This window comes from Melozone crissalis, unplaced genomic scaffold (assembly GCF_028551555.1).
Source record: "Melozone crissalis strain CALT ecotype California unplaced genomic scaffold, PUWL_Pcris_2 ptg000027l_1, whole genome shotgun sequence".
In the NCBI taxonomy this organism is placed as follows: domain Eukaryota; kingdom Metazoa; phylum Chordata; class Aves; order Passeriformes; family Passerellidae; genus Melozone; species Melozone crissalis.
This window is the reverse complement of record NW_026535805.1, coordinates 85,409,422-85,425,891: the sequence shown is the minus strand read 5'-3', so window position 1 is coordinate 85,425,891 and position 16,470 is coordinate 85,409,422. Positions and strand designations below refer to the sequence as shown.

The window sequence follows — 16,470 nt, the reverse complement described above, 5'->3', positions numbered from 1 at the left end:
GTCCAACTTTCATTTTATTTGATCTCTTTCTTAAAAGACAAATATGTTGCTGGATGTCTCACACCTTCAGTGGGCCTCACTCAGGCTGCTTGCTCACTGTGGTATGGACATGTGGAATGAGGCATTCAAAGAAACTGGCAACAGGATTCCCTGAGGAATGGGGATCTCATACTAAGCAAGATCTGCTGTGGCCATTGTCTATGAAATGAAAGGAAAACTGCTTTAGAAGGATCTGCTGCCAGTTTTGTCTTATACCCGTCCACATTCAGTGGGGTAGCAATGCATGTTCGGTTAGAATTTTATCTGGTTTGGGTCATATTGTCCACACTGAGAAAAGCAGTAATGTTGATAGCTCAGTGCATGACAGAGAGCCTAAAAACATCCAAAGTAAAACAAAGGATGGTGATTACCCTCTGTCTTCACTGACTGCTTAGTTAACTTGGGAGGAATGCAACTCAAGATTGTTGTGGGCTAGCAAACAAAAAAACCTGAATGTCTGAAAGGAATTTCTTGAAAAAACAATTAGGACTGGTGTGATTTCTCAACTTCTAGTTCACTTTTTTTGAGGTAATTATCTTCTTTTGCCAGCAGTACCAAAGCACAATACCTATTTTGTCTAGTCCCTTCCACAGTTGCTTAAGTTTGCTCCTTTTCTTTCACAGTGATTTGTTATTTGAGTGTCTGTGCTTGCTGCCCATGTAGAGTAGATCACAAAAGAAGCACAGACCTCACAGAGCTGAATGTCAGATACTGACTGGGAGCAGCCTTAGGTGAGTTAAGTGTCTAGGTCTAGGCAGGCAGCCTTCGTGCATGCATTGAGCACAGATGTTTTGTATCCATTGCTTCACATCATTTACTACATCATCATAGGCTGAACATGCCCAAAATTGCTTCATCTTCTGTCAGCAAAGATATTTCCATCCAAAATGGCTTAAGACCTGATACTTGCAGATCACCTTAAAATCTTCATAATAAATTGACTCAATTTTGTTCCAGCACTTACTCTTCAAGAATGCCAGTGCAGCATTAGGGTCATGTATATTTTTTAGGACTGGGTAGTGATTCTTATGCACAATTCTGAATTAGATTTCTCTCCTGTTTTATTAATCTTTGAAGCAATTTTAGCAATGTTTCCTGAATGAAATATATACAAGCCTTGTGTGGAGCTTTTCTTCTTGTGAAGAGAACAACACTCTTCACTCCTTCCAGTTCCATCAAAAGACTTTTCCATTTCTTAAAATTCAGCCTAAGATTAGCCATGCTGGCTAGATCTTGTGCTTACAGAGGTAAAGACATTACTTACAGGATTAAAATTCAGAGTATATTGCAAAACTTTCCTGTGTATACACTGACCAATATTTCACACTTCATATATCTTATATATTCTTTCTTGTTATTACTATAAGGACTTAGCTGAATTTGCTGCCAAGGAACCAGTCTGAATCCACCCAAGGCCTTCTAACACATTGAACAGCGCTCACAATCTGAAGTGAGGAATGGTTGTACACATTCACCTCTCATTGAGGTTAATGCAAAGGACTTCCAAATTCCAGCACTGAGGGAATCAGGTTATTCAGCCAAACCAGTGGTATGTTCAGTCACTGAGAATTTCACAGTCCTCCTGAAAAAAAAATGTTATGATGTCCTGTAGGACAGACTAAAAGCTAAAGAAACTTGCCTTCAAAATGATAAGATACTACTTATATTACATGCACATCAGAAGTTTGTTTTTAGAAGACTCAGTTTCCTTGTATTGCATTAATGTTCAAGGTAAGCTTATCTTGCTGCATACTAGAATGCTGGTGAGTTTAGGTGATTCACAGTATATTGAAAGCTAGCTGGATCAGAATACAGCTTTTGAAACCACAGGCAGAGCAGAAGTAATTCTACAACTTTTCCATGGGGTTTTGAGTTCTATAAATTTAACTAATTACTCTTATAGCCTTTTGTGTTTCTATTCCAGCCTGTAATAAGTCCCACTGTCTTTTGCTAAATATTTATAATTTATCTCTCATTTCCTTACTGCAGCAACTTTTTTGTCTGCAAATTTAATCTCAGTTACTTGATTAACTACTTAGCTTGACCAGGGTCTTATTCATCTCACAAGCAGAAGTCTTTCCAGTTTACCTTTTTTCTTTTTTTTTTTTCCAGTAGCAGGTGTGATTTGCAGCACTTTGACCTGAAAATCCAAGCTGATTTGCTGTCATTTGATATTAAAGCATACCCCTACATTTATGCCATTAAACCAACCTTGTATATATGAATATATATGGCAATCAGAAATTCGTCTTAGCTGAGAGAAAGAAGTAGTAAAATCAAATGATACATGTTTGAAGCAGACATCTTAAAATTATGACAACCATCAAAATTTTGGTTTTGCTATTAGAGCAAATTTGATACTTAAAAACCTACTTATATTATCAAATATTGATAGCAGTTGTTGCTCTGAAGAGTTCATTTGTAATACCTTTCATACACAATATTTTCAACCCCCCAAATTTATTAGCTTGGTAAGTTGGAAGTTTATATAGCCTCATAGCTTATTTACTAAATTTCAGCAAATTTCTCTCAGAAAATTGACTGCTTAGTAATTTTTCCCGCACTTATGTGTCATAACATCAAGTTGTCCAGCTACAGTTAAAATTCAACAGATGTTTATAGAATTGGGGGAAAATTCACTATTATTCAAGAAATTATATGAGAGAGCTTTCTAAAATTTCTCAGCAAAGTGCTTCTAAAAATCCATTATTACCAGCTGAATTCAGTGCATAAGTCTGATGTAATAAAACACCTTTTTTAAAATCTGTTTATTTCAGTGTAACACTACTTAAAGCCCTGGTTCAGATTAAAAATACTTGAGACATATTGAAGGCCAAGGGTGTGCTGTGTTTGAATACACTCAAAAATTTGATTAATCTGGGTTCTGGTCAGCAGGATTAGTCATTTTCTCTAAATATGACTTCTCTTTTCTTCAGAGGGTAAGAAGAGACATATTCCTAAGGCAACCTAAAGGGACCATTTGTTAGGAAACCTTTTTAGAAACAAAGACTATCCACTATTCTAATACGTTTAAAAAGCTATAGTTCTAGGTTCATTACCCTTAAAAAGGGGGCAATTAATCACACTTCCATAATGATAGGTATTGTACTCTACTGTGCTCTTAAATGCAAGATGAACATATGAAACTTAGCTGTCTTTTGAAGTGTTACACATATTTCTATCTGGAACAACAAATTATGTTCTTAAAATTTTCTCTGACATTTAAAAATTGTTTCCTCATTTTCCAAATAGGTTAAACAACAAAGATAATGGTAAAAAAAAAAAAAGAAAATATAAAAATGAGTACTTCAAGTGAAAGACTGAGACATGTTTCACAGAAAATGTGGAAAATCTTGTTTTAAATTTATAATAAGCAATCAAATACTCTTCAGTGCACATAATTAGTATATCTATTATAATTTGAAACTGAGTACTGATGACTGCTGCTGCTGATCTTTTAAAATCTCTTACAAAATATAAATAGGATAGCCAAAAGAGAATAACTGATAAACCATGATGTGAGATTCTCTTTTCCTTCCTTTTTTTCGCTTTTCCTCTCCTCTCCACTTGGACTGAAGTCCTTTCTGGCTTCTTCAAAAAAATGCACACACGCACCCACACACACCCACACACACCCCCCACAAATTAATTCCAAAACCATTTTTCTAAATTTCCAATGGACTTGTATTCCTGGTGTCTTTTCACGTGATCACAAGCTAGACATGCATGTGATTCCCAGAACCTAGGAAGATGCACTGAAAAATCCTTCTTCCAGTTGAAATAACTAAGATACATCTTATTATTTTTGTCAAGCATCAGAAGATATTCTGCCAGCTCTCTGGGGGAGAGAAAATCTTCCACATGTATGAAAGAGTCTGCTGGAATGTAATTCTCATAATTTTCTCTGGAAGGGCCCAGTACGACTGGTACTGATCCAGCCAGAAGAGCATTGTAGAGTTTCTCAGTAATGTAATCTTTGTGGATTGAATTTTCAAAGGAAAGGTAGAATTTGCACGTGGAGATAGTTGGAATGAGGTTTTTGTCATTGACGTAGTCTCCGAAGGCTTGTCCGTAGGTGTGGATTTCAATGTATTTGCTGAGCTCATTGTAATACTTGACTCGAGCGTGCTCAGGGTTCCAGTTACTCACAACCCAACAGACCAAGTTTTCCTTACTTGGTACTTCAAATGTGAAGGAACTGGTGCCAACCATCATGAAGCCATAAGGCACCTGGATATCTGAATCACGCCGGTAAGTCAGGGTCAGGTTAAAAAGGTGTTCGATGCCACTCTTTTGTGGAGTATGAGTTGGAGACTCCAAGTTCATCCAAATCCACTTCTGGAACGGTGGCCTGGCTTGCTGAGGTAAATTGGCCAGATCCCAGCTGATGTCTCTGTGATGAATGAGGACAGCGTGGGATCGGTTATAGAGCGAGCGGTCAATGGTCAGATGGCACCCGGGGATGTTGAACATCGTTTGGCAGGACGTCAGATCGAACGTCTGACCAAATGGCCAAACCCAGATCAAAACAGTAGTTTCATTGAGATTATCAGTTTTGGAAGAAAAGAAGTTCTTCATTTTCAACACTGAACTGGCTGATTCTATAGGACCAGAAATCCAGCTATTTGTTGGTTTGATATAAATTAATATAAATGCCATGAAACAACCAAGGATAATGAAGATAATAAAAAATGGCCGGAAAATTCCTTTAGATGTCGATGTCATAATTTGCTCTGAGAAAAAAAGAGGAAGAGAAAGAGAGAAAATAATATTAGGTATTAAATTACATATATTTATCTTTTTAAAATAATTTAGATATCAAATAGATAAAACTTCAATAACACTGAGCTGCAACCTCAGAAATATCTTTTGAATGGAGAGGGCATGGTCTCTTGCACTGTGACAAAGTGACAATATTTCTCTTCTTCACATTAAAAGCTCACTGCCAAATTAAAAGCAAGATTTTAATATGTCTCATACTTGGTGAATTAGTACATATTGAGAAGTTTTTTTGCTCAGAACCTAGGCCAAGCATTTGGAACACAGAAGACAGAAAAAATTACCCTTTAATTCTATGCCTGTGTCTGGATAACATAAAGGATAACATGCTGCAGATTTGTTACATTTGTATTTGTGTGAATGTGGAGGACATAGGATTAGAAGATTGAAAAAGGAAGGGACTAGAACTTTAATTGTGTAATCAATAAGACTCTTATTAGAAAACTATTTCGTGTCTGGTGGCTACATAGGGATGAGCATTCATGCCTTCTCCAGGGGACTCCTAAAATACCTAGGGGAGGAAGCACCAATAGAGAGTTTCCCTATGCAGCCACATATCTCACATATTTCCCACATAAAAAAAATAAAGAGAAATTAATGTAAAATATGTTCTTGTATATTTCATTATGTTTTTATGTGTTAAGAATGAGAAAAAGTAGAGATATGCTGCATCGTTATGAGGCATCCTTTTTTTTTCCATGGGTGGATAGGGCTGAGAGGTTCATAGAGCCTCCTTTGTCCTTGCTCTAGTTGTTTCCTCCTGAGAGAAGTGATCAATCTCTTTCCAGAACTACTCTACCATATGGTTCTTGCAAAACCTAACAACCCTAGTTAGGGGTTGTTAATTGCTAACCTTTGATCCTGAATGTAGCCCTAGAACTCACAAATGTTCTAAAACTAAGAAAAGTTAAGCATGCAGCACCATGGCACACAAGGGAAAAGGAGGGGAAGTCAGTTACAGGAAAAAGTACTTTGAACATTCTGGCACACTGTAGATTCTACAATGTGTTACAATTACTGTAAAAGTTGTCTGACTTTCGTTTTCTGCACATCTTTCAATTTGTTGTGTTTTGTTTTCTTGCCTAGATAGTGCCACAAAAAAATTTTATTAAAACCCCACCCCTATAAACAGAAAAATATATAATATACAGGTGCATAAATATATATATATATATATATATATAAATAAATCATTAAATTCAGAATGAAGACATGATTGAATGTGATTCAGGGGTCCATTAATAGCACATAACTTTGCAGCCTTTGTGAGTGCAAAAACTGATGTGTAGTGAGTGTAGCAAAAAAACCAGAAATGTTTTCACATTCATTGTTGAGGAAAGGAAGAAGGAGGGAACATCACTTAGCTTAGCTTTACTCCAACACTGTATCTTGAAGAAAAGGAAATTGTCACAATATCTCCTGGTTTGGGAAATATGGATGGTTTTAATTCTGGTTTTATTTATAGTGGTGGGTTAACCTTGTCTGGCTGTCAGACCCACCCAGCCACTCTCTCACTATCTCTCCTCAACAAAACATGGGAAGAAAATAAGATGAAAATCTCATGGGTTGAAGTAAGGATGGGAATGTCACTTATAAGTTACTTTATAGGCTAAACAGGCTCATCTTGGGGTGAAATAATGTAATTTATTGCCATTTAAAAATTATTTATATTATGAGAGACAAAGACAAATATTAAAATAAATTTTTCCCCTCTTCTTCCCAGGCTCAGCTTTCTCCTTCATTCCCAACTCTTATACCTCCTACCCACTCCTGAGCAGTGCAGGGGGATAGGAATGCGGGTTTGTGATCAGTCCACAACTATTCCTCTTAGCTCCTTCTTTCTCCTTGTACATTTCCCTTCCTCCAACATGAGTCTTTCCTATGGGATGCAATTCCTTCAGGGAAAAAAAAACTTCGCTACTGAGTGGGCTGTCCATGGGATGCTTCAGGACACATCCTCCTGTGGGGTCCTCCCCAGGCCACCATGGGCTGCAGGGGAATCTTTGCTCTAGTGCTTGAAGTACATCCAGCTATCCTTCTTCTCTGACCTTGGTGCTCACAAGGTTGTTTCTCACGTTTTCCCCCTCATTTTCCACTGCTTGTGCCTTTCTTGAATGCACTTTCCCAGAGGTGCCAGCACCTTGGCTGCAGGGCTTAGCCATGCCCTGCAGTGGGTGTGTTGGGATATGCTGGAATTGGCACAGGGTGGCCCTGGCTGCTCTTTGGAGACGCTGTTCAGAGTCCCTGCTGCCAGTGCCTGGGCACAAACACCTCCTACAATTATATAAAATATATGGAAGGCTGAGTCTGGTGCTTTTGTCAAGGCCCTTTTTCTGAAGGACATAGTTTAGCAGGCCCTCTCTGATTTCAGCAAAATGATTTTGAGGGGAGTAAAGGAGGGGAGCGGTGTGTGTCCATGGCTTTTCCACTTATCCTCATCAGTTTAAATCCCTCTGAAAGAAAAATGAGGCTTTACAGCAACATTACATTGGCTTTTTTAAGCCTGTGTTGATTGTTTCTTGAAATTATGTCTAGAAGGAAGGATATGTCCTATGAGAGCCTGCTTCCCTGCCTTACTACAGGGAAAGGGAGAATGGGACCTCTAAGGAAGAAGGGATTTAGGTTGAACAGCTCTAGGAGATGAAATTCAAGGAAAAAGCAAGAGACTGAGCTGATATTCATGTAAAGCTGTTCTTTGTTTCTGTGCTTTTGAAAGCAATACACAGCACAGGTATAACTTATCACTGAACAGAGAGTGTCAGCTGAGTTTGAACAATAGATTGGGACACGTTTATTTTCAGGAGCTGATAATTTTCTAGGGATTAAAAAGGATGATGAAAAATCAGAAAAAGGATTTTAACATTGTGCCTTGTCATACAGTCACCCTCCAGTTATAAGCCTTTTGACTCAAGTCTCTGACAGGGATTATTTTACACTAAGCTCCTCTGCTAACTAATAACAAACCCCTGCATCATCACATGACAATTCTTACTGCATAGGAAATGACCAGATATTATATCTTCTGTCCTCTGCCTGAAATTCTAGTCTGTCCAGATTTTTGAAATGTAGAGCCAATGTGAGGATAATCACTTGTGGTTTGTGCTACCCCAAGTACCAATATTAACATCTGACCATGTTAAACAAATGAGTTTGCCAATTTTTGTCTCTTCTGGGTTGATTTCCTCTCCTGGTTTTGCTGTCCTGTGAAGGCATGTCCCCCTTCTGATGTGGGATCATGGTTTTTAGTTTTTGCCTTTTACAAAAACATTAACCTACATCCAGGCTCTATAGTCCTTTATAGTCCTGCATCCTTTGGATTCAGAGAACCAGCCATTCATTATGCAGTCTCACAGATCCTTTAGGTGTATTGGCATCACTGGCATGCTTTGCTCTGAAACTACTGTTAATGGGATTGTGGAAAAAGGTTCTAATAGCAGGACTCTTTAAAAAATTGAATGAGAGTCTTGCAAGGAAGCAGAGGACCTAAGCAGACTCCTAAAAATACCACTTATCCATACCCTGAGGAGCTGGACAGGGTTTTTTCGTGGAATTCTATTTTTGTATTCCATTTTGTGGAATACAGTAACAACTATTCAGATGGGAATAGCGGCGATTTTTCATGATGAAGTACTAACAGAATCAATAATTTCTGTGCTTCCCAAGGCAGATTGAGGGACCCATGGAATGGACCAGCAAACTCTGCTTTCATGGCTTTTGGGACTGAGTCCTGGCCACAGTCAGGCAGCAGAAAGTACAGTGAAGGCATGTGTTTAGCACTTGTTGACACATATTATTTGCATAGCATCATAAAGTGGGTTGGGTTGGAAGAGATATTTTGAGAATTAGCTTGCGTGTACTACTAGGACGTAAAGGTTATAGTGCACTAGAATTCACAGACAATTGTTTCCATAATAATCTCCAAAATGGGGAGTCTTTCCCATATTTATTTATGTCCTTCTTTTTTGTGCCCAAGATAACCATTAACATCTGACTGTAATTCTACTAAAAAGGTGACACTAAGGAGACATTTGTTGCAAGCCATCACCTTAGATCACCCTTCCCCTTTCATGGCTTTTCTTCCACCACAGAATCACAAATTTCCTTTCTGTGGATTCCCTCCCCCATGCATGTCGAGTCTGAAAGGAGAACTTTGTCAAAGAGATGTGTTTACTGAGATTTTTGCCAGCTGGAAGAATTCTGTACTTTTGATAGTTTTGTTATAAAGTACATTTCAGAGTGTTGTGGAGTAGCAAGTATTTTCTAGGTGCTTTTTTTCCCAAGTTGAAAGTATAGTATTTTATCAGTACAAGACTGTTTTTCTCGGTACAAAACTTAGCAAGCCTTCTTTTTAAGTGCAAATCTTGGCATTCAATCAGCAAGCAACTGCATTTAGCAGCAACACAAACAGGGAGATAGTAATGGGGTATCAGACCTGTTAACCCCAAGTTTACCAGGCAAGGCTTGCAAAAAAATGTCTGGTTTTGCATGCATTATGACGAAAAATCAGTTTATTAAGAAATAAAATTGAATTTTATGGAAACTGTTTTATCATATTTTCCTTGCAACTGGGACTTGTCAGTCATTCCAGAAGGGACAGATATATTTTGCTTTTTTTCTGATTATGCAATACTGCAGTGGGGAGAAAATATGAACTTTCTCGTCAATAATATTGATGCCTTTTTCTCTGGCATTTTTTGGCACCAATTTCTTCAGTTCCTCAAAGTTTTGTCAGTAGCCCAAAATATACCATTACTTGCAGAGGTATAACTTTTATTACTAGTCTAGTACTGAGATTTTCCAAAGGGAAAGGACAATATTTTAAAATAAAAATGAAGCTAAGATTCTTAAAAGCATGGATACTGAACAATGAAAAAAAAATCACAATACTTTTCACACCTTAGAATTCTTAAGTGTTTGGGGCTAACTCTTGTCCTCCCACTAGCTGGTCTCAGAATTCCTCAGGTGGAAATGCTTAACCTCAAGATCCTCAAGGATTGCTCCTGGCATCAGAGTGGGTGAAGAGCAGAAGGACTTTGAGGTTAATAGAGCTGTCTACCTCTAGAAGAAAACAATCTAGGTAGATACTTCAGGGCTATAAAAGGACAGCTGAATGCAGTGAGAACTGATAGGAATCACAAGCAAACAACTGTTATTGTTAGAAAGAAAGCTCATCTGAGATTGCTCTCCCTGTCCTCTGGCATGTTTTACCCCCCTTGGCCATGGCATATTTGCATTTATGCTAAAAGCTGGAATTTCTTAAAGCACACTTCCAATTAGCTAGAGCTGTTTCACCTGCAGTATTGAAGAAAACCTGCTTGCCTCAGGATAGCCAGCGTGTAACTTCTTATCTCCAAGTCACTGCTGCATGGACATGCCCCCGAGGGCTTTTGCTTTAGCTCTGAAACTGAGGAGTGCTCCTTTTATTGGAATTAACTCACTGCTCCCAGTTAAGCTTTCTCTGTTGCAACTGGAACAGCGGATTTTTTCTCCCCCAGCATCCAAACACAGGCTTGTTTCCACACATTTCCATGCCTGTCCACAGATTTCTGAAAACAGCCCAGCATGAAAAGGCTCAACAGAGCTGCACAGAGTTAAAAGGCTGAAAACAGAATGAGCTGCTGATCTCAGACTGCATATTTTTATTCTACTGTTTACAACATTGTTTTTCTTCCCCTCTCCACCTCCTCTGTTTTTGAGTTATTTGTTATTTCCACAGATTCCAGTTTTGTGTGTTTGCACCCTGAGAATAGTATAGAATAATTTCATTCAGTGGTGGTAAATTCTACTTCGAACAGTTTAAAAAAAATTACCTAAAAGCACCCCGAGGACAGGTGGCCATTAAGATAGATTGCTTCAGAATGGTGCAGAACCTGTCACTGGAGACTGGCAAGAACCAGGTTAGACAAGCACCACTAAGCAATGAGAGATCAAATTGTGCCCCCAGGTCCTAGGGCTGGGCTACAATGACCTCACTTTGTTCCTTCCAGCCTTGTGCTCATGGCAGTAAACACAGATTCTTATAAAATGAACCCAATAAGAATACAAACTGGCAGTCAAAAACTGCAAAGAATTGTGGAATAAATGAGTAAAATCATCCCCCATCCTCAACGTTGTCTTGCAAACTGCTAAGTTGCCGCATGGCACAGAGTGAAAATGTGAAGGAAAGCAAAAAATTATGTGGACAACAGCAACTACAAAGTCCCTGTTTTTAAAGGCTAAACCTAAATCTTGCTGTCAATTGCTGGATGGGGTACAGCTGCTTTATTTTGTGAATGTCTGAATCTTGACCCCCTTGCTGAAGAAAATCCTATTCTCAGCTTCCTTCTCCAAATTGCTGTGCAGTGCACAGCATCCTGCCATGGCTCAGCAGCCCCCGCCTCCCTGATTGTCATTATCCTCTCCTTCTCTCCATGCCAGCCACACACTGTCACTCTCCAGCTGCTTATGCAACAGCTCAGTGGTTCCTTACTGCGATCCAGTGTACAGCAAAAGACATTAGCCAGGGACACAGTCTCTCAGAACAGCAGGGGGAAATGGCTAAAGCACTGCTGTCCATACCAGAGTGACTTTATGTCCACCAACACTATCACATATAAAAGAAAAAAAATACAGTCCTATCAGCAAGAAACTTTTCCAGACAATCCAAAGTTAGTGTCAGGACGCTGCACATGGCAGCAGCATTGCTTTCTAATCATGAGCTTACGAGTTTGTCTCAGAGGATACAGGAGGTACCTTTTTCTTCCCTTGGCACAATTGGAAAATAAATGGCATGCAAAGTGATCAGAACCTCAGCAGCATTGCCAGCCTTGGTAGCATGTAGACAAAACCTTTTTTTACCTTAACTTCCACTTTTGCTTGTCCACATCACAGCTAGTGTATGACCAACAGCAATCTGTGAAAGGGGTGATGGCTTTCCATACTGTGCTAGGTATAGAAAATGGAGTTCTTCACCACTGTAGCTTAGCAGCAAATTTTATCTGCCTTGCTAGAAAAGAGCTTTTTTATCTTTCTGAATATAAAGCTCATCCTAGTTATGCAGCACAAGCCAGTCCTGCCTCTTTCAAAAGCCCTGAAAAGGCTCTGCACAAAATGAAGCTGATCAAAGAAAAGTGCTCCAAAAGCAAGTGGTCTCTTCCTCCCCTCTTTCCATGTGGTTTGGGAACAGCAAACTGCTGTTCTCTCTGATTCTGCCAGAATTGCAGAAAGAGCTCTTCAGCAGCTTTGTGGCTGGCTTGTAAAACTGCAGCCGGCCAGCTGAAATATGAATAACATACCTGCACAAACTGTGTGTTTGTGATGGCCACCCGCCCACCAGAAAGCCCTGGCTAACTCACAGTGCCTGTGAAAATGATGTGAGCAAAGCCAAACAGAGAGAGAGCATGAAGTGGCAGGAGAAGGACCATAGGCATTCCTGTGCACATAAGTTAAACTCCCCATCAAACAATCACAGTTGCTTCTGACTGATTTCCTAATATGTAGTTCCCCTGCATAGTGGAAAAACACCTCCTCCTGTGAAGAAGATAAATCAGAATCAGGAAAAAGCAGAGGATGCCTGCTTATCATATTGAACACTTACTCTGGGGTATATTAGTTCTGTGGCAAAGCAAGGCTTTTGGAGCTCTGAGCCCCAGCTGTTTGTGCAGATATGATTAGAGGCTAGGTGCTGTAGTTACACTGCCCTATCTTGCTGCATAAGCAAGCTCAAAAAATTTAATTGAGGTTTAATGCTGCCTTTTGTGCAGATAAACCTGCATAGATCTGAGGATTTTGCCACTGGCAACACAACTTTTGAGACAGCTCTATAGCCAGGAAAGGAAGCCTGAGAGGCCTTTAAGAATACCATAAATTCCCCATAATCTGATCTCTGCTTAACATTTCACTTCTCTGCTTGCCTAGCACCTTTTCCTTAAGAGACTCGTTATACCTCTAGGTTTGGGATCTGTACTGAAGGAACCAGTTTTCTTCAGATGCAGGTCAATGTTCTTGGTTTAATTTGAAAAATCTTCTGTGCTGTGGATCCTAGTTGCCAGTGAGACAACAACTGCCCCAGAGAGAAAAGAAAGCTACTGGAGAGCTGAAATCCATTGCAATCTGCTCTGTGGCTGAATTGGGGAATGCCATTTACTACTATGTTAGCAGAGAATAAAGGTGATAATTTATAGGCTTACTTTTTAAAATATGTCCATCCATACTCTTTGCAAAAGAGACTTTTTCCCCTCATAGAATGGAAGGATTGACATTTGTTTTAAAAATACAATCAACAGAATTGGGTTTCTGGACTATTCTGAGCTAAGAAGTAACTAAGTGTTTGTCAAGAGGATTCAGGACAGCCAAGAATCCTCAGCCAGGTTCTGCTAGTTGTCTAGATGCCTTGAGCAGAACTCCTCACTGATCCAGCTTTCCTAAAAGCCCATCAGTGACTCAAAACTTCAGGTTAATCTGTGCATAGAGAATACAAATCCTTCATATTGTAACATGCTGAGTGCCAAAACAACAGAGGCTTATTTTCCGTCTGGGGGAAGTGCAATTCAAATAATTGATGGATTGTAGAACAATTGTGTGTGCGAGGACACCAGCACTAATTGGAAGAAAAGAAAAACTAGCACCAAACATTTTCATTGTGCACCAACAGATATGTTCTCAAGATTACTTGTGTTGGTAGTACCAAATATTTCAAAAGAATAAGCTGTTAAGTGTAAGATAGAAGGTGATTATCAAACAAGACTCTTGAATGAAACACTTGTCATGCTGGAGCAAGATTAGTAATTCACTATGAAGGTTATACTATACTGTAAAGTTTGGACACTGAAAATATGAACAGAAGAGATCTCATAGATCTCTTTTAAGATCTGATACAAGTGCCTTTTTACTCAAACACAGGGAGAAAGACCAGGATCCACAAAAACTAAATTCAGAAACTTTCCTATTAAGAAGTTTAAACATATGCATGCACACAAACTGAAACAAAAACTTAATCACCCAAAACCTAAAGCGTGATAAAACAAGAATGAAAGCATATTTAAAAACCAATATATGTTTTAGATAGTGTATACTATAAAACCAGCAAAACTAACAATCCCCCAGCCTCTCAAACTGTACACTCTTCTGAGAAAACAAAATTGCAGTTGAGAGAAAGCAGTCGGTAATTTCTTGGAGCGTGCACAACTTTCTCTTTGTGTGCACAACAAAAGGAGGAGCAGATAGCTGGAACTAGAAGTATAACAAGCTGAGAATACAAAGCTTAACAAAGTCACTGAAGAGACTTTTCTGTAGAAAAGAAAAAACCTGAAGTTCTTCAGAGAAGAAATAGCAAATACACAAAAGGAATGGGTTGAAGGAGCAATTGTCTGAAAAAATCCTCCAGTAGCTGCAAACACCAACCTGTTCTAAGGTGATGTTTTCTTTTTACTACTTACTCTCCAGGTTAACATAGACACTGATACCTCTGAGAGCAACTTGAGGTTAGAACATGTCAATGAAGAATATTCTGCACAGGCTGCTGACAAAAACTGCACAAAGCCAGCAGTTAGTTCAGAGATCATATTTCTTTTGAAAAGGCTCAAGTTATTTGCTATTTCTTAGCTTATTGTGTTCCTTTTAAGCATATTAAAAAGAGAAGTTAAATGTTTGCAGTCTAAGTTTAATTCTAATATTCAATTTGCCCTTGATTCTAATGTTCAGTTACTGGATTTTAGTGTCATACATTATTCTACTCTTAATAGAGAAAAAAGTTCCATAAGGAATTAATGAATATTTTGCCACTAGAGTAACAATTCAATGTACAACTATTTACTGTATCATAGAAATACAATTTCCCAAGTAGTCTTTTTTCCATCTTAGGGTTTGCAACCCATAGTGTTTCTCTGGCACAACTTGACTGCTTATTAAAACTAGGCATTTAAAAAGTGGAAAGAAAGAGATTTCCTTTGTTTCTACAAAGAAAGGAAGACTTTATATAGCAATCTTACTCAGAAAGTAACTTTCTAAAGAAAGTCTGGAGAGATAGGTAGGAGGAAACACAGAAAGAAAAAGAGCAAGGGAAATAAGCTGCAAAAGATTAAAAAAGGGGTCTAGATATGAGGTCAGCAGCACTTAATGCTGGATTCTTTTACTTTAAGGAAATTGGTGTAAAAAAAGTGATGGCAAGCAGCTGCCTTTTCAAACAGACTGTGAATCCATGCAGTTAATTCAGTTTAGCAATTGGGGGAGGACTAATTTGATGACAAAAATGTTAAGAGGAGCCTAAATCTCTAATCCTAAGTGTCCTCAGAAGCCCCAAACCAGGAACAGGCTCTACTAGTAGGGATCAGGGGTTATGTTGCAATCCTGCAACCCTGAAAACCTCTGCTCATTTGTCTGCTAGTGCTGGTCATGCTTAAACTCTCTCTGACCCTCTGCCTTTCAGACTCCTGTGCTCTTGGCTGCCTGGTGCCAGCACATCCCCAGAAGGGGCTCATTCTTCACGGGGAAGGGCCACTCAAAATCGATAAACCAGCTATTACCCCAGCTCTGAGCCCCAAGGAAATAGATGTGCCTACAAGAGCAGACTCCATCTTAAACGCACTGGTAACAGCTGCTTTTTGTTTGTTTGAATTTAAAGGAAACAGGCAGAGGATGAAGTCCCTTTGTGCAGAAATTGAAGCTATGACCTATTTAGATATGAATCTTTCTTCAACCTCAAGTGATTCAGATCTCGATGATTCAATTTCCTTAAAGGCTTTCTAGCTCCTAAACAGCAATGTCTGTCGATTTTACAATGTGTGAAGAGCTTAAGGAATAGAGGTGAGCAATCCTTTTCCCCTCACTGGAGGCCTAGGTGCTAATCAAGACAATACTATTTTCTTTTGACCTCTTTCTGTCTCCTGCCTATTGACTCCCTAATGATTTATGCCCAGGGGCACATCTGCAGCAGTAGAAGGTAGAGTCAGCTTCCTTTCCCAAGCAGTTTACAACCCTGTAAAGAGAAGGTTAAAGAGAGGGTTTAAATCTCCATTGTTGGAAAGAGCACAAAACCTGGTATTTATTTTGGGTGAATAATTTTCTGGCTGTGCTTCAAAAGGTGTAATTTCCTAACTTCTTCATAAAAGGAAGGGACTAGATCCCTGCTCTTGAGGGAGTTTTCCTCAAGAATCCTCTGATTCCTCAAGATTCCTTCTGAATCCCTAGAAGGACCCGATCCTTTAGAGCACTGGAAGTATCTTGGTGAAGTATCTTGGTGAAGAACCCCAGTTCTGTCTTGGGCAGCCTCTTTCACTGTTTGTGGTGTGTTGCACTTGGAGGTGCCCAACAGATGATCTGCATTTTGTAGATGCTCCAGGAGCCCTAAGGAAGCTTTTGGGCTAACAACCAGACCTGCTGCTGGTCAGCAGGTGGTGGGTGTTGAGGACAGCCTTTGATCTCTGTGGTTAGTTGTGGTCAAATGTCATACAAAACAAATGTTAAAGTACTACAAAGACTTCTTCCCAGCCAAATTAAATGGAATTTCTGCTAGAATATATGTCTGTTGTAAATCCTCCTAAAGGAAGTTTAATCAAAAGCAATGATAATAATGTTAGGAAATCATTATTTCACTGACAAGCACATTGCTCTGCTGGACAGCAGTAATTTACCTGGGCAATTAGAGCCTGCTGATGCCCTGACAAATCTCACACA

General features: G+C 39.1%; 1 protein-coding gene across 6 annotated transcripts in view; it reads right to left on the bottom strand.

Moving 5' to 3' along the window:
• Positions 1–455: 455 nt before the first annotated feature.
• Positions 456–16,470, bottom strand: part of FUT9 (fucosyltransferase 9) — a 101,201-nt gene continuing 85,186 nt past the window's right edge. For 4 of the 6 annotated variants that reach the window (XM_054279528.1, XM_054279523.1, XM_054279525.1 and 1 more), the window contains one exon: positions 456–4,772. In XM_054279528.1, coding sequence (XP_054135503.1) covers positions 3,685–4,764 — 1,080 coding nt within the window. In that variant the 5' untranslated portion in view covers positions 4,765–4,772 and the 3' untranslated portion in view covers positions 456–3,684. Of the gene's footprint in view, positions 4,773–9,714; positions 9,794–11,655; positions 11,752–16,470 lie in introns of those variants that run through there. The other 2 variants (XM_054279526.1, XM_054279527.1) reach the window with 2 other exon arrangements.